The sequence below is a fragment of the Mytilus edulis genome, chromosome 10 (assembly GCF_963676685.1).
Source record: "Mytilus edulis chromosome 10, xbMytEdul2.2, whole genome shotgun sequence".
Taxonomy (NCBI): Eukaryota; Metazoa; Mollusca; class Bivalvia; order Mytilida; family Mytilidae; genus Mytilus; species Mytilus edulis.
Genome location: NC_092353.1, coordinates 79,876,267 through 79,900,248, shown reverse-complemented (window position 1 = coordinate 79,900,248; position 23,982 = coordinate 79,876,267). Strand labels below are relative to the sequence as shown.

Below are 23,982 nucleotides of genomic sequence, written 5' to 3'. Positions count from 1 at the left end.
TTCGTGTGAATAGAACAGATCTGATGACTAGTTTTAGTAACTACGGGTATTATGTGTCTTTAGTTATTTCTGTGAATAGAACAGATCTGATGACTAGTTTAAGTAACTACGGGTATTATGTGTCTTTTGTTATTTCTGTGAATAGAACAAATCTAATGACTAGTTTAAGTAACTACGGGTATTATGTGTCTTTTGTTATTGATGTGAATAGAACAGATCTGATGACTAAGTTTTAGTAACTACGGGTATTATGTGTCTTTTGTTATTTATGTGAATAGAACAGATCTGATGACTAGTTTTAGTAACTACGGGTATTATGTGTCTTTTGTTATTTCTGTGAATAGAACAGATCTGATGACTAGTTTAAGTAACTACGGGTATTATGTGTCTTTTGTTATTTCTGTGAATAGAACAGATCTGATGACTAGTTTAAGTAACTACGGGTATTATGTGTCTTTTGTTATTTCTGTGAATAGAACAGATCTGATGACTAGTTTAAGTAACTACGGGTATTATGTGTCTTTTGTTATTTATGTGAATAGAACAGATCTGATGACTAGTTTTAGTAACTACGGGTATTTTGTGTCTTTTGTTATTTATGTGAATAGAACAGATCTGATGGTTAGTTTTCAAAACTACTGATACTTGATGTTCTTTGTTATTTCTGAAATAAGAACAGATCTTAGGACTAGTTTAAGTAACTACGGATACTGTGTCTTTTGTTATTTTTGTGATAAGTACAGATCTTACGACATGTTTCAGTAACTACGGGTACTTAGTATCTTTTGTTTTTTATGTCATTAGAACCGATCTGATGACTAATCGCAGTAACTGCGATCACTTGTTCTTTTTTGTGTTATTTTATGTTATGACTAGTTTCAGGTACTATGGATTATTGATGTCCTTTATTATTTTTGTGATTCGAAGCGATCTCATGGTTAGTTTCAGTAACTACGGATAATTGGTGTTTTTTGTTATTTTTGTGATTATAACCGATCTGTGTGCTAGTTTCAGTAACTACGGGTTTCTTGGTGTTTAAGGTTATTTTTGTGATTGTAACTGATCTGATGACGTTTTTCAGTAACTACGGGTTCTTGGTGTTTCAGGTTATTTTTGTGATTATAACCGATCTGTGTACTAGTTTCAGTAACTACGAGTTCTTGGTGTTTAAGGTTATTTTTGTGATTGTAACTGATCTGATGACGTTTTTCAGTAACTACGGGTTCTTGGTGTTTCAGGTTTTTTTTGTGATTATAACCGATCTGTGTGCTAGTTTCAGTAACTACGGGTTCTTGGTGTTTAAGGTTATTTTTGTGATTGTAACTGATCTGATGACGTTTTTCAGTAACTACGGGTTCTTGGTGTTTCAGTTTATTTTTGTGATTATAACCAATCTGTGTGCTAGTTTCAGTAACTACGGGTTCTTGGTGTTTAAGGTTATTTTTGTGATTGTAACTGATCTGATGACGTTTTTCAGTAACTACGGGTTCTTGGTGTTTCAGGTTATTTTTGTGATTATAACCGATCTGTGTGCTAGTTTCAGTAACTACGGGTTCTTGGTATTTAAAGTTATTTTTGTGATTGTAACTGATCTGAAGACGTTTTTCAGTAACTACGGGTTCTTGGTGTTTCAGGTTATTTTTGTGATTATAGCCGATCTGTGTGCTAGTTTCAGTAACTACGGGTTCTTGGTGTTTAAGGTTATTTTTGTGATTGTAACTGATCTGATGACGTTTTTCAGTAACTACGGGTTCTTGGTGTTTTAGGTTATTTTTGTGATTATAACCGATCTGTGTGCTAGTTTCAGTAACTACGGGTTTCTTGGTGTTTAAGGTTATTTTTGTGATTGTAACTGATCTGATGACGTTTTTCAGTAACTACGGGTTCTTGGTGTTTCATGTTATTTTTGTGATTATAACCGATCTGTGTACTAGTTTCAGTAACTACGAGTTCTTGGTGTTTAAGGTTATTTTTGTGATTGTAACTGATCTGATGACGTTTTTCAGTAACTACGGGTTCTTGGTGTTTCAGGTTTTTTTTGTGATTATAACCGATCTGTGTGCTAGTTTCAGTAACTACGGGTTCTTGGTGTTTAAGGTTATTTTTGTGATTGTAACTGATCTGATGACGTTTTTCAGTAACTACGGGTTCTTGGTGTTTCAGTTTATTTTTGTGATTATAACCAATCTGTGTGCTAGTTTCAGTAACTACGGGTTCTTGGTGTTTAAGGTTATTTTTGTGATTGTAACTGATCTGATGACGTTTTTCAGTAACTACGGGTTCTTGGTGTTTCAGGTTATTTTTGTGATTATAACCGATCTGTGTGCTAGTTTCAGTAACTACGGGTTCTTGGTGTTTAAAGTTATTTTTGTGATTGTAACTGATCTGAAGACGTTTTTCAGTAACTACGGGTTCTTGGTGTTTCAGGTTATTTTTGTGATTATAGCCGATCTGTGTGCTAGTTTCAGTAACTACGGGTTCTTGGTGTTTAAGGTTATTTTTGTGATTGTAACTGATCTGATGACGTTTTTCAGTAACTACGGGTTCTTGGTGTTTCAGGTTATTTTTGTGATTATAACCGATCTGTGTGCTAGTTTCAGTAACTACGGGTTTCTTGGTGTTTAAGGTTATTTTTGTGATTGTAACTGATCTGATGACGTTTTTCAGTAACTACGGGTTCTTGGTGTTTCCGGTTATTTTTGTGATTATAACCGATCTGTGTACTAGTTTCAGTAACTACGGGTTCTTGGTGTTTAAGGTTATTTTTGTGATTGTAACTGATCTGATGACGTTTTTCAGTAACTACGGGTTCTTGGTGTTTCAGGTTTTTTTTGTGATTATAACCGATCTGTGTGCTAGTTTCAGTAACTACGGGTTCTTGGTGTTTAAGGTTATTTTTGTGATTGTAACTGATCTGATGACGTTTTTCAGTAACTACGGGTTCTTGGTGTTTCAGTTTATTTTTGTGATTATAACCAATCTGTGTGCTAGTTTCAGTAACTACGGGTTCTTGGTGTTTAAGGTTATTTTTGTGATTGTAACTGATCTGATGACGTTTTTTAGTAACTACGGGTTCTTGGTGTTTCAGGTTATTTTTGTGATTATAACCGATATGTGTACTAGTTTCAGTAACTACGGGTTCTTGGTGTTTAAGGTTATTTTTGTGATTGTAACTGATCTGATGACGTCTTTTAGTAACTACGGGTTCTTGGTGTTTCAGGTTATTTTTATGATTATAACCGATCTGTGTACTAGTTTCAGTAACTACGGGTTCTTGGTGTTTAAGGTTATTTTTGTGATTGTAACTGATCTGATGACGTCTTTTAGTAACTACGGGTTCTTCGTGTTTCAGGTTATTTTTGTGATTATAACCGATCTGTGTACTAGTTTCAGTAACTACGGGTTCTTGGTGTTTCAGGTTATTTTTGTGATTATAGCCGATCTGTGTGCTAGTTTCAGTAACTACGGGTTCTTGGTGTTTCCGGTTATTTTTGTGATTATAACCGATCTGTGTACTAGTTTCAGTAACTACGGGTTCTTGGTGTTTAAGGTTATTTTTGTGATTGTAACTGATCTGATGACGTTTTTCAGTAACTACGGGTTCTTGGTGTTTCAGGTTTTTTTTGTGATTATAACCGATCTGTGTGCTAGTTTCAGTAACTACGGGTTCTTGGTGTTTAAGGTTATTTTTGTGATTGTAACTGATCTGATGACGTTTTTCAGTAACTACGGGTTCTTGGTGTTTCAGTTTATTTTTGTGATTATAACCAATCTGTGTGCTAGTTTCAGTAACTACGGGTTCTTGGTGTTTAAGGTTATTTTTGTGATTGTAACTGATCTGATGACGTTTTTCAGTAACTACGGGTTCTTGGTGTTTCAGGTTATTTTTGTGATTATAACCGATCTGTGTGCTAGTTTCAGTAACTACGGGTTCTTGGTGTTTAAAGTTATTTTTGTGATTGTAACTGATCTGAAGACGTTTTTCAGTGACTACGGGTTCTTGGTGTTTCAGGTTATTTTTGTGATTATAGCCGATCTGTGTGCTAGTTTCAGTAACTACGGGTTCTTGGTGTTTAAGGTTATTTTTGTGATTGTAACTGATCTGATGACGTTTTTCAGTAACTACGGGTTCTTGGTGTTTCAGGTTATTTTTGTGATTATAACCGATCTGTGTGCTAGTTTCAGTAACTACGGGTTTCTTGGTGTTTAAGGTTATTTTTGTGATTGTAACTGATCTGATGACGTTTTTCAGTAACTACGGGTTCTTGGTGTTTCCGGTTATTTTTGTGATTATAACCGATCTGTGTACTAGTTTCAGTAACTACGGGTTCTTGGTGTTTAAGGTTATTTTTGTGATTGTAACTGATCTGATGACGTTTTTCAGTAACTACGGGTTCTTGGTGTTTCAGGTTATTTTTGTGATTATAACCGATCTGTGTGCTAGTTTCAGTAACTACGGGTTTCTTGGTGTTTAAGGTTATTTTTGTGATTGTAACTGATCTGATGACGTTTTTCAGTAACTACGCGTTCTTGGTGTTTCAGGTTATTTTTGTGATTATAACCGATCTGTGTACTAGTTTCAGTAACTACGGGTTCTTGGTGTTTAAGGTTATTTTTGTGATTGTAACTGATCTGATGACGTTTTTTAGTAACTACGGGTTCTTGGTGTTTCAGGTTATTTTGTGATTATAACCGATATGTGTACTAGTTTCAGTAACTACGGGTTCTTGGTGTTTAAGGTTATTTTTGTGATTGTAACTGATCTGATGACGTCTTTTAGTAACTACGGGTTCTTGGTGTTTCAGGTTATTTTTATGATTATAACCGATCTGTGTACTAGTTTCAGTAACTACGGGTTCTTGGTGTTTAAGGTTATTTTTGTGATTGTAACTGATCTGATGACGTCTTTTAGTAACTACGGGTTCTTCGTGTTTCAGGTTATTTTTGTGATTATAACCGATCTGTGTACTAGTTTCAGTAACTACGGGTTCTTGGTGTTTCAGGTTATTTTTGTGATTATAGCCGATCTGTGTGCTAGTTTCAGTAACTACGGGTTCTTGGTGTTTAAGGTTATTTTTGTGATTGTAACTGATCTGATGACGTTTTTCAGTAACTACGGGTTCTTGGTGTTTCAGGTTATTTTTGTGATTATAACCGATCTGTGTGCTAGTTTCAGTAACTACGGGTTTCTTGGTGTTTAAGGTTATTTTTGTGATTGTAACTGATCTGATGACGTTTTTCAGTAACTACGGAATCTTGGTGTTTCAGGTTATTTTTGTGATTGTAACTGATCTGATGACGTTTTTTAGTAACTACGGGTTCTTGGTGTTTCAGGTTATTTTTGTGATTATAACCGATCTGTGTACTAGTTTCAGTAACTACGGGTTCTTGGTGTTTAAGGTTATTTTTGTGATTGTAACTGATCTGATGACGTCTTTTAGTAACTACGGGTACTTTGTGTCTTTCATTTTTTTTTATCAGAGCCTATTTAATGACTTGTTGCAGTAAATACGGATACTTTGTCTTTTCATAATTTTTGTGAATAGAACAGATCTGATGGTTAGTTTCAGTAACGTCGGGTTCTCTAGCTGTGTCTTTTGTTATTTCTGTGAATAGAATCTATCTGATGGTTAGTTTCAGTAACTAAGGATACTTGGCGTCTTTTGTTATTTTTGTGAATAGAAACTATCTGATGGTTAGTTTCGGTAACTAAGGATATATCTTGGTGTCTTTTGTTATTTTTGTGAATAGAAACTATCTGATGACTAGTTTCAGTAGCTACGGGTACATGCTGTTTTTGTTATTTTGTGATTAGAATCGATCTAATGACTAGTTTCAGTAACTACTTGTATTTGGTGTCTTTTGTTATTTTTGTGATTAGAAACCGATCTGATGACTAATTGCAGGAACTACAATAATTACTGAATGACGTCATTACAGAGATAACAAAAGCCACCATATTAGATTAAGCCTGCCAGACTGACATGTACTTATAACAATCATTCCATACACCAAATATATAGTTGACCTACTGCTTATAGTATTTGAGAAACGGACCTAATCACGCAATTTCAACCTTGATTGAAGTGGAGAGCAGGTGAACCTTGTCTGTCGGACATGAAGACGTTGCAAGAAACCATTATACCAAATATAGATATCGTATATACGCATAAGTGAGAAATTCACTCAAAAATCTCTAATTTATTTTTCAAGCAGTCACTGAACCATGAAACTGAGGACAATTGACATATGACAGATGGAAACTTCTCAACATAAGGTATCTGCATACAAGATATGAAGCATCCAGGTCTTCTACCTTCCGAAATTATATGCTTATAAATAGTTTAGGCTGTCGCTGCCAATGGATACTAGTATTACTACCCTTGTCTCACATACTACATCTTTCGCAAAAGTAATATCCAAATATTCTATTTTTCTGCTCTCTACACTACTCCATGCTGCATGAAGATCTAATTTAACTACTCAATAAACAGTATTTTTTTTACAAAAAATGGAAATCATAGAAAAAAATTCTTGTCCTGCACTGATTTGAATTACAAACAAACAAACAATGACTTCATCAAAACGCTCGACATTAGTTTTGTTGAGTTTGATAGACAATCAGTATTCTAATGGGTACTTATTGTGAAGACTTCTGACTTTCTTTTGTTTATTTTGTACTCATATGAAACAGAAATGACATAGTGTAAAAGTCAACAGAAGAAACATGTACTAAGTTCACATCCAGATATGATATATTGATGATGGCTTATCACTCATCAATCTCCCATATTGATTAGGAATACTACTGATACACAGTTAAGTTATATAACAGAATGCCAATCTATTTAAATAACATAAATAATTGTTTTGTGACTTCATCTTAGACAAATATGTCATTGATATTACAGTTGACACGATTGGCAGTTCATTTCTTTCATGTATTTTACACAATGATCATATTTATATCATTTTATTTCTAACTATTGTTTATATTGACAGTTATTTTAAATCAATATGACAACGTTTTGTTTGCATGGCTTAATTTTCTAATGACACAAATTAATGATACTACCCTAATAGATAACCAATTGTTATCGGCTTGAAAGTTGTCACTGGTTTTCATACAGTATGAAAAGTTTTGACTACTCCATGAGGTAAGTGTTTTTGGAAAACAGGAAAAAAAGACTGAAACTTTAGATTGTATTTACTAATAAATATTTTGTTTGAAGCGACTGATTTTATCATCATAATACATGTAGGCATGTTAAAAATAAATTCAAATGTCTGTTGGTCTTCGTTTAAACCAAGTATGGAAACAAATGCTTTTTTTCCCTTCAAATTATGGGCATTGCAGATATATTAAAGTATACATTTTTCAATATCAATACAGGGATATAAATATATCTCATGAAATAATCTCATCCAAACTTTTTTTATCATTTGTTAACCATTGTTTTTTATCAAAAGTTTACTTTTTAATGAGATCCTACATAAAAAAAAAAGTACAACCAGGTCCTCCACAGGACGCAGCTTTAAACTACCGAAGTGGTCGAACCCTGAACGGTTGAGGCAACTTTGGTCATAATATTAAAGCTTGATAATGCCTGAATTTGGATTGTGATAAAATTTTTGACATAATAAAGGTTTTTGTCACAAAATAAATGTAGTCAAAGATCTAACAAATCTATTGCACAATACTGTGCAAATGAAGATTTCTTCTTGAAACTTTTCAAAATTTGAACATTTTTTGAAAAAAGGAGTCCCCCTAGAATCCCTGAAAAAATTGTTAACAAAATCCTCCCCCCCCCTCCCCCAACATATTGAAACTCTCCCTTTAAACAATAACTTTTCCTTTGAAGTATGGAATCTTGTAGTACTCTCTTCTGAGAGATCCACACACTTAAACACAAGTTATTGTTTGGAAACTAGAATCTTTTGGCCCTTTTTTGGCTCCTAATTCCTACATATTTTGGGCAATTAATCCAAAACCTATTCCCAGCCTCCCCTTTGTTATATGGAACATTGTGATTTAGTTTTAGAGAGATCCATACAATAACACACAAGTTATTGTCTTGAAACTGGTAAAAGCTTGTTATTGGCCCCTTTTTGGCCCTTAATTCCTAAAATTTGGACCCATAACCCCTTTAATCAATCCAAACCTTCAACTTGTGGTTTTAAACATTGTGGTACAATTTCAGAGCAATTGAAATACTAATACACAAGTTATTATCCTTAGGTGAGCTAAAAAATGCTTGTTTTTGGCACCTTTTGGGCCCCTTATTCCTAAACGGTTAGGACCATCATCCAAAAAATCAATCCCAACCTTTTTTTTGTGGTATTGAACCTTCTGAAAAAATTTCATAAAGATCTATTTACTTAAACTAAAGTTATTGGCCAGAAACCAATATGTTTTCGGACGACGCAGACGACGATCACATCATACCATTATACGATCCCAAATTATTTTTTTCGGTCGTATACAAATTATTTCATATCAAAGAATATGTTTTCAAATCAAAAACATGAATAAATTTCACTACAAAAAAACAAACTCTGATACAATGATTGAACAAAAAATAACAAATTAAAAAAAATATTTGATTTGAATAAAGCACTCAGTCTTCATTACAATTCTATTTCTAAACAGAATTTCCTTTCTCAAATCTTTAATTGTCAAAATCACAATTTATATTTTGATATTCCTTTTATTTTCTTTAAAAAAATATAACCTCCTCTCTTGAATATTCGTTAATGACAGCAAGTATGCCATTGTATCCTTTATCACTGGCAATTTGTTTGGGTGAGATACCATTATTTGTACACTTATGCATGTCTGCATTGTTGTCAAGTAATACCTTTACTATCTCTATATGATTTTCCGCACAAGCAACAAATAAGGGAGATTCTCCATCATCTGTACACTTATTAATGTCTGCATTGTTATCCAGTAATAACTTTACTGTCTCTATATGATTATTATGACAAGCAATATTCAAAGGAGATACTCCATTATTTGTACACTTATTAATGTCTGCCTTGAGGTCCAGTAATATCTTTACTGTCTCTATATGATTATTCCAACAAGCAATATACAAAGGAGATGCTCCATTATATGTACACTTATTAATGTCTGCCTTGTTGTCCAGTAATACCTTTACTATCTCTATATGATTGTTATGACAAGCAAAATGCAAAGGAGATACTCCATTATCTGTAAACTTATCAATGTCTGCCTTGTTGTCCAGTAATATCTTTACTATCTCCATATGATTATTCCGACAAACAACAAACAAAGGAGATACTCCATTATATGTACACTTATCAATGTCAGCCTTGTTGTCCAATAATATCTTTACTATCTCTATATGATTACTCTGACAAACAACATACAAAGGAGATAATCCATTTATAGCATCACACTTATTAATGTCTGCCTTGTTGTCCAGTAATACCTTTACTATCTCTATATGATTATTCCGACAAGCAATATTCAAAGGAGATACTCCATTATCTGTACACTTATTAATGTCTGCCTTGTTGTCCAATAATATCTTTACTATCTCTATATGATTACTCTGACAAGCAACATACAAAGGAGATGCTCCATTAGCATCACACTTATTAATGTCTGCCTTGTTGTCCAGTAATACCTTTACTATCTCTATATGATTATTCCGACAAGCAATATACAAAGGAGATACTCCAGTATCTGTACACTTATTAATGTCTGCCTTGTTGTCCAGTAATATCTTTACTATCTCTATATGATTACTCTGACAAGCAACATACAAAGGAGATGCTCCATTAGCATCACACTTATTAATGTCTGCCTTGTTGTCCAATAATATCTTTACTGTCTCTATATGATTATTCCGACAAGCAATATTCAAAGGAGATACTCCAGTATCTGTACACTTATTAATGTCTGCCTTGTTGTCCAGTAATATCTTTACTATCTCTGTATGATTATTCCAACAAGCAATATACAAAGGAGATACTCCAGTATCTGTACACTTATTAATGTCTGCCTTGTTGTCCAATAATATCTTTACTATCTCTATATGATTACTCTGACAAACAATATTCAAAGGAGATGCTCCATTAGCATCACACTTATTAATGTCTGCCTTGTTGTCCAATAATATCTTTACTATCTCTATATGATTATTCCGACAAGCAACATACAAAGGAGATACTCCATTATCTGTACACTTATTAATGTCTGCCTTGTTGTCCAATAATATCTTTACTATCTCTATATGATTATTCTGACAAGCAACATACAAAGGAGATACTCCATTATCTGTACACTTATTAATGTCTGCCTTGTTGTCCAATAATATCTTTACTGTCTCTATATGATTATTCCGACAAGCAATATTCAAATGAGATACTCCATTATCTGTACACTTATTAATGTCTGCCTTGTTGTCCAGTAATATCTTTACTATCTCTGTATGATTATTATGACAAGCAACATTCAAAGGAGATACTCCATAATCTGCACACTTATCAATGTCTGCCTTGTTGTCCAGTAATATCTTTACTATCTCTATATGATTATTATGACAAGCAAAATACAAAGGAGATACTCCATTATCTGCACACTTATTAATGTCTGCCTTGTTGTCCAGTAATACATTTACTATTTCTTTATGACCTTTCATTGCAGCTGCATGCAAAGGACTCACACCTCTACAGTTACACAGGTTAACACAATCACCATGGTTAATACACCAATGAATAAAAGGAATATCATCATACAAAGAACATAGTATCAGTGCAGTATCTTTAGTGTTTACATCTATTTTCAGCGCTAATTGCCTCTGAAGTGATTTTTTACATTTTTTTAGATAACATAGGAATTTGTGTCTGAACTCTTGTATCTTCAAGTTTATATTCCTGAACACACAGTTTACTCTACCAATTGACCAGTCATCAATCATTCTCTGCATATACATCTGATGGTATTTCTGTGGTACAATAGTAATAAACTGATCCATGTAATCTTTCCTTTCTAGTAAAAGTCTCTGCATAATGAAAACAGAATGTGCATTTCTGATTATACACTGGATCATTTTTTGTCCAAAATAGTATGCAAGAAAGTCAAATAACTTATCATGTTTTGTTTTAAATATACCATGTTCTTTCTTTATAAAAGTGTGTTCAAGTGAGTTTAGTTCATCAAGTAGAACAAGTCGTGATGTGCCTCTGTCCAATCTGCATGCCTCACATGTTTCCTTAATGATCTTTCTTGTTTCTACATTTATCTCTTCTGAAAACATTTCCTCCTTTAAGTTGTTGTTAAACATAACACACAAAGCCATTGCACAGTATTTTCTATAATGACCTTTTTTATTAAGCTTGTTAATTTCAGTTTCGTATACCGAAAATGGATTTTTGAAGAATTCTGTTATATTGACCTCGGGACTTTCATTATACAATTTACAGAGAAGTGGAAAGAAATCATATAAATCACAGTACTGAATAATCTCTGATGATTTTGTTTTCAGATATATTTCTGCTATTGACGTTTTCTCTGTCTCTGATAAACACAAATCTTTTGTCCTTAGGTTACAAACAGATGTCCTGAAAATGGATAAAGGTTCAAACTTTTCGTCCTGGTACACTTGTAATCGACACGCGACAATAATTTTTGTTAATTTGTTTTCAATCAACATCTTTATTTGTTCCATAACTGATTCCCAATTGTCAAGGTCGGACTGGTTTATGGAATAAGTCCCACAAAAGTCATCAATTACAAACAGTGTTTTCTGATTTGGATTATTAAACTGGATAATATCATTTGGATTAGTAACTGGTAGTACATCATACCCTTCTTTTTCTTTCATTTTTAACGCCACATGACGTAAAATGGATGTCTTTCCAACACCAGAACTAGCTGTAATAGTGAGACAACTGTTTTCCTTGATACCTTTCAACACACATTTCGCAGCTCTGGTTTCAACAAAGTTATCAGCATTCTTCTGCCACTCATCCAACTGCTTACTAATTTGATCTGAAACATCAAGGAGTAAATTATTACCAAAGATAATTTAAAAAACAATAAAGTATTAATTCAACTTTGTATTTTTCTTATTTGTGACTCAGAATGCCTCAGATGATGGTAAATGCATAATGCATTAAGTGATGGGAGCAATATTATTTCTGTTCTGCTTAATTTGAATAATAAAATTGAGAATGGAAATGGAGAATGAGTCAAAGAGACTGAATTGTAAATTGAAAGTCTTAAAGATAACAGTCTTACAAGCTTACTACCGGTATCACTAAACTTTACAGCATCAATGATTTATGAAAATCAACGAACCTTTGTGAGCACATACTCCACGCCAACATTGTAACTGGGCAAAATCTCATCAGATTCCTAATTTTTAAGACTCAAACTCATTGATAAAAAATTCTAGTGAATATACACTTTTACATATTATGTCCTCATTTACTAAAAGTTTCATCTGTTGTTTGTTTTCACAGGAGTTGTGATGACAAACTGTTATATCAGTTTAGTCCAAATTTTAAGTTCGTAGGGGTATAACTCCTAGAAAATAGATTTGAATCATAATTTCTGTGGATATGCACATCTACATAGTGTGTCCTCATTAACTCCAAAGTTTCATAAAATTGTGTGTGTGTGTTTTATAGGAGTTTAATTTAATCATATATTGACCAACTTTAGAAACGCAACACCAATTTTCTAAATTATTTTCGAAAATAGTAAAATATAAATGAGGAATGTGTCCATGGGACACAGATGATGCCCCCGTTTGAATATCATCATTAAGGGACATAACTCAAGAACTGTAACAGTGACGCTACCCAAATATGTACTTAATCTGAGTTTGGTAATAAGCATTGATTATAAGTTTCATAACATTTATTTGAGGCAAACTTAAGTTAGAGAACGTATCTTAACTCTATAACGATAAAAATGACGCCACCTAAATTCGAACTTAATCTGTATTTTGTGGTAATTAGCATTGTTCATAAGTTTAATAGCATTTTGATGAGGCAAACTAAAGTAATTAAAACAGAAACGAACTTTTCAGCAATTTTTCCATTTGTAAAGGGGCATAACTCTAAAACAGTTAAAGTGATGCCACCAAAATTCAAATTTGATTTAAATTGTGTTTCGTGGTAATAAGAATTGTGTATAAGTTTCATAATATCAATGGTTCTGGCAAACTAAAGTTAGAGAACAGATACGAAAAATTGAACAATTTTCCATTTGTAAAGGGGCAATAACTCTAGAACGGTAAAAGTTAGGCCACCAAAATTCAAACTTTATCTGTGTTTTTTGGTAATAAGCATTAATCATTATTTCATAACATTCGGTTGAAGCAAACTAAAGTAAGAGAACGGAAACCAATTTTGGGACGTACGTACAGACGGACAAGGGTAAAACTTAATGCCGTTTCACAAATGATATCGGATATGTTCCTTACATCGTAACTACAATCCCCTTCCCTTTCATGAATGTGACCTAGACTATTTACCGGATTTGTTATCACATCAGCAACACGACGGGTGCCACATGTGGAGCAGGATCTGCTTACCCTTCTGGAGCACCTGAGATCACCCCTAGTTTTTGGTGGGGTTCGTGTTGTTTTTTCTTTAGTTTTCTATGTTGTGTCATGTGTACTATTATTGTCTGTTTGTCTTTTTCATTTTTAGCCATGGCGCTGTCAGTTTATTTTAGATTTATTAGTTTGACTGTCCCTTTGGTATCTTTCGTCCCTCTTTTAATGCCCCCTCCGCAACAGCGGGGCATAAATATTATTTGTTTTGTTATTTACGACAGTCCTACATCTATCTGGTGAGTAAAAATCAATTATTTTCTTACCTGAGTAAGCCAGGTAATTTTGGGGTGAGGGGAGCATGAAATGTTCGACGATGGATGGCGGGTAGCTGAATAAATTTTAAAATGATTTTTTATTGTCCTAAAGATGTGTTACATCCTTTGCCTTCCTTTAACCAATTGAACTTTTTGGGATTTCACAATGCGGCGACTAAGTGATGAAAATCGTAATCAAGCCATCCGAATGTTACAGACAGAAATAAGTCAATGTGTTGTTTCAAGACATTTTAATGTTAGTAATTCAAAAAGAAGGCTTCTATGTCAACACTATAGATAAACAGGAGCAGTTAAAGATCGTCTGAGACCCGGACAACCGCAAATAACGACGCAGCACCAACAAAATGCCATCATAGTATGCCATTTGCAGAATGGTTTCACGACGGCGACCTCAGCCGCAAACCAAATTATTGGACGCTATGGCAGACCAATTAATGCTAAATCAGTGTCCTGTATACTGAAATGTCGTCAAATTCACTGTAGGATGCTCTAAAAAGGACTTATTATGACTTTGTGTCATAGACGAAATCAACAACAATGGGCCAAGCAACAACTGCAGCAGTAGAGAATCGTGTGGTGTTTTCTGATGAATCACGGTTCAATGCAAGTTTTGCGGACGGTAGAACGAGAATCTACAGAAGAGAAAATGAATGCTACGCTCAGATATCTGTGTTCTTATACATGACAGATTTAGTGGCGGAGGTGTAATGGTATGGGGCTCTATTAACAACAATTTTTGGATACGGTTGGTTATTTTCAATGGCACATTAAAATAGATAGACGCTATATTGATGAAATTTTGCAGCCAGTTGTTGTTCCAGAGCTACGACGTTATGGACAGTTCAATCAATTAACATTCCAACATGATAATGCGCGTGCACATACCGCTAGCTTGACTCAAAACTTCATGAATTTGAATGGAGTAGATGTTATTGAATGACCTGCTCTTTAGAAGCTATCCTACGAAACAACTGTGGCCACACCCGATACTGAAGATCTAAAACCAGACTGTAAGTGTTAACCACAGTATTTCAACAAGGAACATTACGTCATTGGGTTTTCGATTGACTGTAAATTTTGTCTGTAACGTTGAAAGATTGATTAAGTATTGGTATATACGATGAATTTGTCTAATATATTATTTATTTAATTTAAAAACGTCCGATTTATTTAGGTGTTGGGTTTCTAAAGTCTGTTAGTATAATTTCCTGTCAATATGCACATCTACATAGTATGTTCTAATTAACTACAAAGTTTCATAAAATTATACAGTGTGGTTCAGAGAAGTTGTGATGACAAGAACATGACTAAAGAACTGACGAATGGACAGACGGGTCAGAAACATTATACACTAGGCAACTTTGTTGTGTGATGTATAATGAAGTCAAGGTCATATGAACAATGACGGACAACCATGTAAACCTTACAATCATTTCAGACATCAAATAAAGTTGACCTAATTCTGATAGTATCTATTAGAAACGAACATCAATATACACCAAAAATAGTTGACCTATTAGGCTTAATAAAAGTATATATTGTGTGGTTCTGGATATCTCAAAATAATATAAACAGCTCTTAGCAGGGCGCAACTTGATATGACCACAGAGGTCCGACCCTGCACAGTTCCGGCAAGCATGGACTCAACATTTAAGCTTTCGTGATACAGCTCTGAATTTGGATTGATTAAATATTTCACACAACATAGGTTTCTGGCAGAGAATGAATATAGTTTAATAAAAACTTAAAAATTTCAATGAATTTGAAATATGAAATTTACCTTTAACGGTCCAATGTCCAAAATCTAAATACAGCCCTTATAGCTAGCTGTTTGGTGTGAGCCAAGGTTCCGTGTTGAAGGCTGTACTTTGACCTATATTGATTTACTTTTACATATTGATACTTGGGTGGAAAGCTGTCTCATCGGCACTCATACCACATCTTCTTATATCTATTAGATTCAGCATATCAAAGAACCGCAAGAATACATTTCTTTTTTTAAATCAAAGTTTAATTTTGGACCCCGATTAGGAAAAAAACCCAGAAAACTTGGCCCAAATATGAAAATATAAAACATGTCAAAGAACCATAAGATTTCAATTTTTGTTAAAATATAATTAAAGTTCAATTTTGGACCTTTTGGACCTGTATGTAGATCAATTTGAAAACAGGGAACAAACTCAAAAATCTAAATTCACGCTTAGATTCAGCATATTAAAGAACCACATGAATTTAACTTTTTATGAAATTTTGGACCATTTGGACCTTAATGTGTAACATTTTGAAAATAGGGCCCAAAATTATAACATCGAAATACAATGTTAGATTCGGCATATCATACATTTGTCATAGAACCCAACTTATTTAGTTTTTGGTAAAAACAAACAAAGTTTAATTGTGGAATATTTGGCCCTCAATGTCGACCAATTTGACAAAGGAGTCCCAACATTGGAAATCAAAATACATGGGTAGAATCAACATATTAAACAGGTACTGAAATAAAAAATCTAAACAAACAGCTAGATTCAGCATATCAAAGAACCCAAGGAATTCAATAATTGATAAAATCAAACTAAAGTTTAATTTAGGACACTTTGGACCTTTTTTTACCAATTTGAAAACGGACCAAAGAGTAAATTTATAAGTCTAGATACGGTTAAATTAAGCATATCAAAGAAAAATGTAAATTTTTTTACAAACCTCTCCCTTTTTTATAAAATATCTTTTCCCATTTCAAATTTTGTTAAAAAATACAAGTCACTTATCATGTTAATAAGTTCTACTTTAGGGTTGGTAGTTCAAAAACTAAATTGAATACATTTTTTGTACCTCTTCTATTCCATGGAACTGGATCCTCAGAAGTAGATTTGAGCTTTTTCACATCCACGTTTACATTTATTTGATCTAGCTCCAACCTATTCACATCTTTTTTAAATCTCTTCGCCTGCTGATTTGATACATTTTGTTTCTGCTGTAACAAATTATGAGATCTTTTCAAATTTTTTATATCTTGTTTTAATTCTGTATCAAGTGTTTCATGTGTTTGTTTAATTAATTCAATGTCCACTTTAGCCTGGTTTAAGTCTCGTAATATTTCTTGGCTTGACATGTCCAGTGGTTTTGTCATCAACTGATCACATTCTTGTTTCATTGCATTCCCTCCTATTCTAAGAACAGCCTTGAAAAGAAAACAAACTAGTTGTCTATAAGTAAGTTTAACATTTTGTTTTGTGAAAATAACATTACATACATGTAAGTCCACACTTAAAAATATTTTGGTTTGCCCAAACCCTACCCAAAGGTTGAGACAGTGGGTAGGTAGGTATAGGCATTTCCTTTTTTTCCACAAAAAGAAATTGAAGCACAGATGTTTATTAGTCTTCATGATTATTTGATTTAAAAAAAAACTTCTTCAAATCAGGACAATAAAAGATTTTGAGTAGGCAGCTTTTTTCTGGGTAGGTGGGGTTAGGGCAAACAAATCTATTCTTTTTCCTGGGTAGGCGGGTTAGGGCAAACAAACCTATTCTTTGTTATGGCATAAACTGCTTGATAAAGGGATATTGGGATGAATTGTCTCATTGACAATCATACCACATCTTCTCTTTATATTCATACACAGGTTTCATTGGAAGAATGAAAAGAAGCAAGCTTCAATATTTAACTTTAAATTCCCTTAATAACTATACAGCTAATGTCCTCTCACTAAATAATTCAAAGTTTGGGGATAGTTGAATGCATCTATCCCATCAAACTTGAAATTAAGCAAACAAAACATTCAGTAAATAGATATAAGAATTCTGCCTCATATCTTGATTTACATCTAGAAAATTAACAATGAGAAAAATAAAACTTTTAGACAGAAGTGATGATTTTAGTTTCCAATTGTGAACATTCCATTCTAATGTAGCAACATTCCAACAGCGCCTGCATATGTAGTATATACTGTATCTCAATTGATACAATATCCCAGATTTTGCATTTCCTATCATGATTTCCGCAAAAAAAGTTTGATGCTTACAAGGAAGTTATTGAACAATGTTGAAACAAGACTGAGAATACAAAGAAGTAAAACTGAAATCATTTTTTCCAAAACTTTTAAAAATGCCATCCCAATATGGTTGAGTCTGATATGTCGATATCATTATCAGGGGCGTAGCTACCTAAGGCTCGACTAGGCACGTGCCTATACATAAATTTGCCGATTATACCCCCTTTGGAAAAAAAAAATAATTAAAAAATTAAAAATACTAGAGCAATCACCAGAAGCATCCTACATCCACTGCAAGGCACACCAACTAAATATTGCACTCGTTCGTAGTAGTAAGGAACTTTGTGTTAGAAACATGATGTCGACTGTACAGGAAATTGCATTCAAATTTGATTTTTCGGCTAAAAGCTTGACTGCTTTCACTGAAGAACTGTCAGAAAATGAAAACGTTCAAGAACGACTAGAACGTCAAACAAAGTTGAGAACACTGTGTGAAACTCGTTGGTCAAGCCGGGCAGATTCGCTGTATACATTTCAAACAGCATTTGAAGTTGTTGTCTCTGCCCTCAATTCACTTAAAGACGACAACGATGACAAAGCAGCACAGAGTATGAATGTGATACTTCAATTTGAATTGATCATAAGTCTTGTTGTTGCAGAACACATATTAAGCTCAACAGTCGCCTTGACAAATTACTTAAAGAAAATGGATATATTGATTTGATTGAATCTTTGACAGAGTCTAAAATTGTAATTCATCGGCAACTAGTAAAAGATCCTTCAGCACGATGAGATGGGTCAAATCCTACCCGAGATCGACAATGGGAGACGAGCGACTTTCAAATCTATCTCTTCTTCATATACACTGACACCTCAATGTTGATGTAGATGCGATTATAACTGATTTTATCGGCAGAATAAAACCGTCGACTTGACTTTGATTAAATGTATCATTGTCTTTGTGTATGAAACTGGATCTGAAAGTTATCAGTCATAAAAGTTCAGAAATATTAGATTTGTTTAACCAATTTTTGCCCAAATTTGAGTTAAAAGATTCGTTCAAAAAAGTTGAAAATCTTTTCCTTTGACCCTCTGTGGGCCTTAATCTAAAACTAGTCTGATCTAGCCTGGGCATATTGAAATAATTTTTATTCCCAGATTTTTGATTGTACACTACTACGTTAATTCAGGTGTTAATGTAAAATTATTCATAATTCTTTGAACTTTTCTTCATGAATATTATCATGATAACCAGATGCTCCGCAGGGCATTGCTTTATACGACCGCAGAGGTTGAACCCTGAACGGTTGGGGCAAGTTTGGACACAACATTTAAGCTGGATTCAGCTCTAAATTTGGATTGTGATTAAATAGTTGACACAGCATAGGTTTCTGACACAGAATGAATGTGTTCTAATGAACTTAAAATTTTTGTTTTCTCTTAGAGCAATTCACTATGCTGTTGAATATTAATCCTCTCCAAAAAATGTTTGAAGAAATTTTCTTTTTTATTTATGAAATTTCAAATGAGAAAAATTGAACCCAATTTTTTTAATCACATCCCCCTTTCCCTTATTCCAAAACTAATCTCAATTAAAATTTCTAATGGAGTTTGCAACAATAACTACTCATTTAAATACATCATAAAATATTAAGATGTAAAAAAACTGCTTGTTATCACTGAATGGTAAAGATTATTTTAATTTATCAGTTGGTAGTAAAAAGTGAATATACATTGTATATTGTATATTACAAAGATTTAAGTTGATTCTGGACAAAGAAAGATAACTCCAATTAAAAAAAAATCTTGCTATTGCACAATATTTTGCAATTAGATATTTCTTGCTTACTATTCTGGACAAAGAAAGATAACTCTAATTAAAAAAAATTTGCTATTTCACAATATTGTGCAATTAGATATTTCTTGCCATTGCGCAATACTGTGCAATTGAAAAGACTTGCTATTGCACAATACTTAATATAATAATTTTAGATCCTGATTTGGACCAACTTGAAAACTGGGCCCATAATAAAAAATCTAAGTACATTTTTGGATTCAGCATATCAAAGAACCCCAAGATTTCAATTTTTGTTAAAATCAGACTAAGTTTAATTTTGGACCCTTTGAACTTTAGTGTAGACCAATTTGAAAACAGGACCAAAAATGAAGAATCTACATACACAGTTAGATTTGGTATATCAAAGAACCCCATTTATTCAATTTTTGATGAAATCAAACAAAGTTTAATTTTGGACCCCGATTTGGACCAACTTGAAAACTGGGCCAATAATCAAGAATCTAAGTACATTTTTAGATTCAGCATATCAAAGAACCTAACTGATTCATTTTTTGTCAAAATCAAACTAAGTTTAATTTTGGACCCTTTGGACCTTAATGTAGACTAATTTGAAAACGGGACCAAAAGTTGAGAATCTACTTACACAGTTATGACAGTTAGATTCGGCATATCAAAGAACCCCAATTATTCAATTTTGATGAAATCAAACAAAGTTTAATTTTGGACCCTTTGGGCCCCTTATTATGTTGGGACCAAAACTCCCAAAATCAATACCAACCTTCCTTTTATGGTCATAAACCTTGTGTTTAAATTTCATAGATTTCTATTTACTTATACTAACGTTATGGTGCGAAAACCAAGAAAAATGCTTATTTGGGTCCCTTTTTGGCCCCTAATTCCTAAACTGTTGGAACCTAAACTCCCAAAATCAATACCAACCTTCCTTTTGTAGTCATTAACATTGTGTTTAAATTTCATTGATTTCTATTTACTTAAACTAAAGTTATTGTGCGAAAACCAAGAATAATGCTTATTTGGGCCCTTTTTTGGCCCCTAATTCCTAAACTGTTGAAACCAAAACTCCCAAAATCAATCCCAACCGTTCTTTTGTGGTCATAAACCTTGTGTCAAAATTTCATAGATTTCTATTAACTTAAACTAAAGTTATAGTGCGAAAACCAAGAAAATGCTTATTTGGGCCCTTTTTGGCCCCTAATTCCTAAAATGTTGGGACCAAAACTCCCAAAATCAATACCAACCTTCCTTTTGTGGTCATAACCCTTGTGTTAAAATTTCATAGATAACCATTCACTTTTACTAAAGTTAGAGTGCGAAAACTAAAAGTATTCGGACGACGACGACGCAGACGACGACGCCAACGTGATAGCAATATACGACGAAAATTTTTTCAAATTTTGCGGTCGTATAAAAACCAGTAAATATTATATTTTTGTACACAAAATTATGCAACTAAAATGCTGAAAACCTTTTTGCGTCTGCTGATTTGTGCCTACAGTTGATTTGATACCTAGCTACGCCCCTGATTATTGAATTTACGTTTCACGGAAGACAATGGATATGTTTTATCTGTCTTAATGGCCATCCTGTCAACATTTCCTTGAATGTGACCCACCAATTTAGACTTATCACAAACTTTATACTACCATGAGCAACACAACAGGTGCTACATGTGAGCAGGGTCTGGTCACCATTCTAGAAAACATTAAATCACCCCTTGATTTAGGTGAGGTTCATTTTGTCCTGTCTTTTGAGATTTCTAGGTTGTGTTTTGTGTGTTTTGTTTGTGTGTTGGTGATTTATCACGTTTTGTCTTTTTTTTTTCCACTTATGAGGTTTGAATATATATATATCCTCTGGTTAACAGAAAGACAGATAGAAAGGACAAAAAAAGCATACCCCTTGCAAGTTTGTTGTGTGTGTAGGATATAATTACCCTAATTACGTTCATTATTTCAGAATGACTGTACCATGTAATATCCCGTTGACATTATACCCAAAACTTTCCTTTTTAATCTTTATTATACGTAGCTAAACAACAATGAGATGGAAGCCATCTCTGTGAACATTGATGTCAATAACATGTGCTCACAAATTTATATGAATAAGAACTGATATGAAGCACCTTTAAAAGTTATATAGAGCGGACACACCAACAGACAGACCTTTGACAGAGGAAATTGTATATATGTCATTACACACTCTAGTGTTAGGTCAAGTATAAACTTTGTAATCATAACAGTTCGCAAGATGTAGAGAAGACATGATCTGTCCCTTAAGGCATAGGGGTTTCAACTGAAACCAAAATTTTTTACCTTGACCTTTGATATAGCAAGTTCTATATACATTACTAAGATGTAACAGTAAGTTTCTATAGTGTTTAACTATACATGTAGGTTCTACTTACATGAATATGTTTTTAATTAAATAGATACTTTTGTGCTTTTTTGTAAAATTGTTTTTTTTTAGATTGTAACACAGTGATGACTGCTGTACCCGTATTTTGACTATTTTATTTATTATGTCTGTTTTGTTCTCGCATCGTTGTAGATATATCGGAATTTGATGAGACTTTCATACGAGTGAGAGGTCTAGCGCTATAGAACCAGGTTCAATCCACCATTTTCTACATTTGAAAATGTCTGTACCAAGTCAGGAATATGACAGTTGTTGTCCACTCTTTTGATGTGTTTTGTCATTTGATTTTGCCATGTGATTAGGAGTTCAGTATGTTTGTGATTTTACTTTTTTCATCACTTATATCCTTCCAAGCTGTGGTAAATAATGTGCCATCTACCTTGCCATCATCAAGATGTGACATTAAGTTTCTATAGCGTTTAGTTGTAGGTTTTACTTACATTACTTATATCCTTCCAAGCTGTAGTGTCAGAATAATGCGCCATCTACCTTGCCATCATCAAGATGTGACATTAAGTTTCTATAGCGTTTAGTTGTAGGTTTTACTTACATTACTTATATCCTTCCAAGCTGTGGTAAATAATGTGCCATCTACCTTGCCATCATTAAGATGTGACATTAAGTTTCTATAGCGTTTAGTTGTAGGTTTTACTTACATTACTTATATCCTTCCAAGCTGTAGTGTCAGAATAATGCGCCATCTACCTTGCCATCATCAAGATGTGACATTAAGTTTCTATAGCGTTTAGTTGTAGGTTTTACTTACATTACTTATATCCTTCCAAGCTGTGGTAAATAATGTGCCATCTACCTTGCCATCATCAAGATGTGACATTAAGTTTCTGTAATGTTTAGTTGTAGGTTTTACTTACGTCGCTTATATCCTTCCAAGCTGTAGTGAATAATGCGACATCTACGTTGCCATCATTAAGATGTGCCAGTAAGTTTCTATAGCGTTTAGTTGTAGGTTTTACTTACATTACTTATATCCTTCCAAGCTGTGGTAAATAATGTGCCATCTACCTTGCCATCATTAAGATGTGACATTAAGTTTCTATAGCGTTTAGTTGTAGGTTTTACTTACATTACTTATATCCTTCCAAGCTGTGGTAAATAATGTGCCATCTATCTTGCCATCATTAAGATGTGCCAGTAAGTTTCTATAGTGTTTAATTCTTGCTAAATCTGATGCAGGTGTTGTTTCTGTAGTAACAGGTAGTTTGTCATATCCATTTACCGGAAGAACCAAGGGCACGTTTGGCAGGTTCCTCAGCAGTGCTATCATCAGTGTCACATCAAAAGTCTTAGAATCTGTGATACCTGCTAACAGAACAAATGGTATTGAAGAAAATTTTGTTAATTTTTGAAACTGTCTTTGAATTTTTAGACCAATCATCATAAATCAAATAACAAATAAAGTTTTTATACTTTGCCAAAATGTGAATTACCATGTCAATACATACATGTATAATATTTTATTATTTGAGTTTTAATATATCCAATAACTATCTAAAGTTATTAAAATCAATAAAGTGTTTCTACAACAAGGCATATCAATTTGATTTTATGTAAATTATCTGTTTATAAACAATGAATTTTTTGAAACACTGAAGTATGTTTTACACCAGGCGTGGTTATTGGCACAATTTTTCAGATTTTTAATTTATGTTAAATGCTCCGCAACATTGTATTTCATTTTACGTCCTACTGATTTGATATGAGCACACTGATGAGTCTTTTCTGGGAAAAAACATGCATCTAGCATATTCCAAACAATTATGCAAAATTTTGCTGGAAAAGACAATTGAAGTTGCTAAAAAACATTTGAAAATTGCTAAACTTGTGGTGAGACTGACTTTATAGCAAATTCTTTAATATATCATG

The 23,982-nt window shown here is 33.4% G+C and overlaps 1 protein-coding gene across 1 annotated transcript in view; it reads right to left on the bottom strand.

Moving 5' to 3' along the window:
• Positions 1-6,660: 6,660 nt before the first annotated feature.
• Positions 6,661-23,982, bottom strand: part of LOC139493028 (ankyrin-1-like) — a 40,089-nt gene continuing 22,767 nt past the window's right edge. Inside the window, exons 3-5 of the mRNA XM_071281169.1 lie at positions 23,183-23,418; positions 16,703-17,051; positions 6,661-12,022 (exon numbers count right to left, since the gene is read on the bottom strand). Of these exons, the coding sequence (XP_071137270.1) occupies positions 8,718-12,022; positions 16,703-17,051; positions 23,183-23,418 (3,890 nt within the window). The 3' untranslated portion in view covers positions 6,661-8,717. The remainder of the gene's footprint in view (positions 12,023-16,702; positions 17,052-23,182; positions 23,419-23,982) is intronic.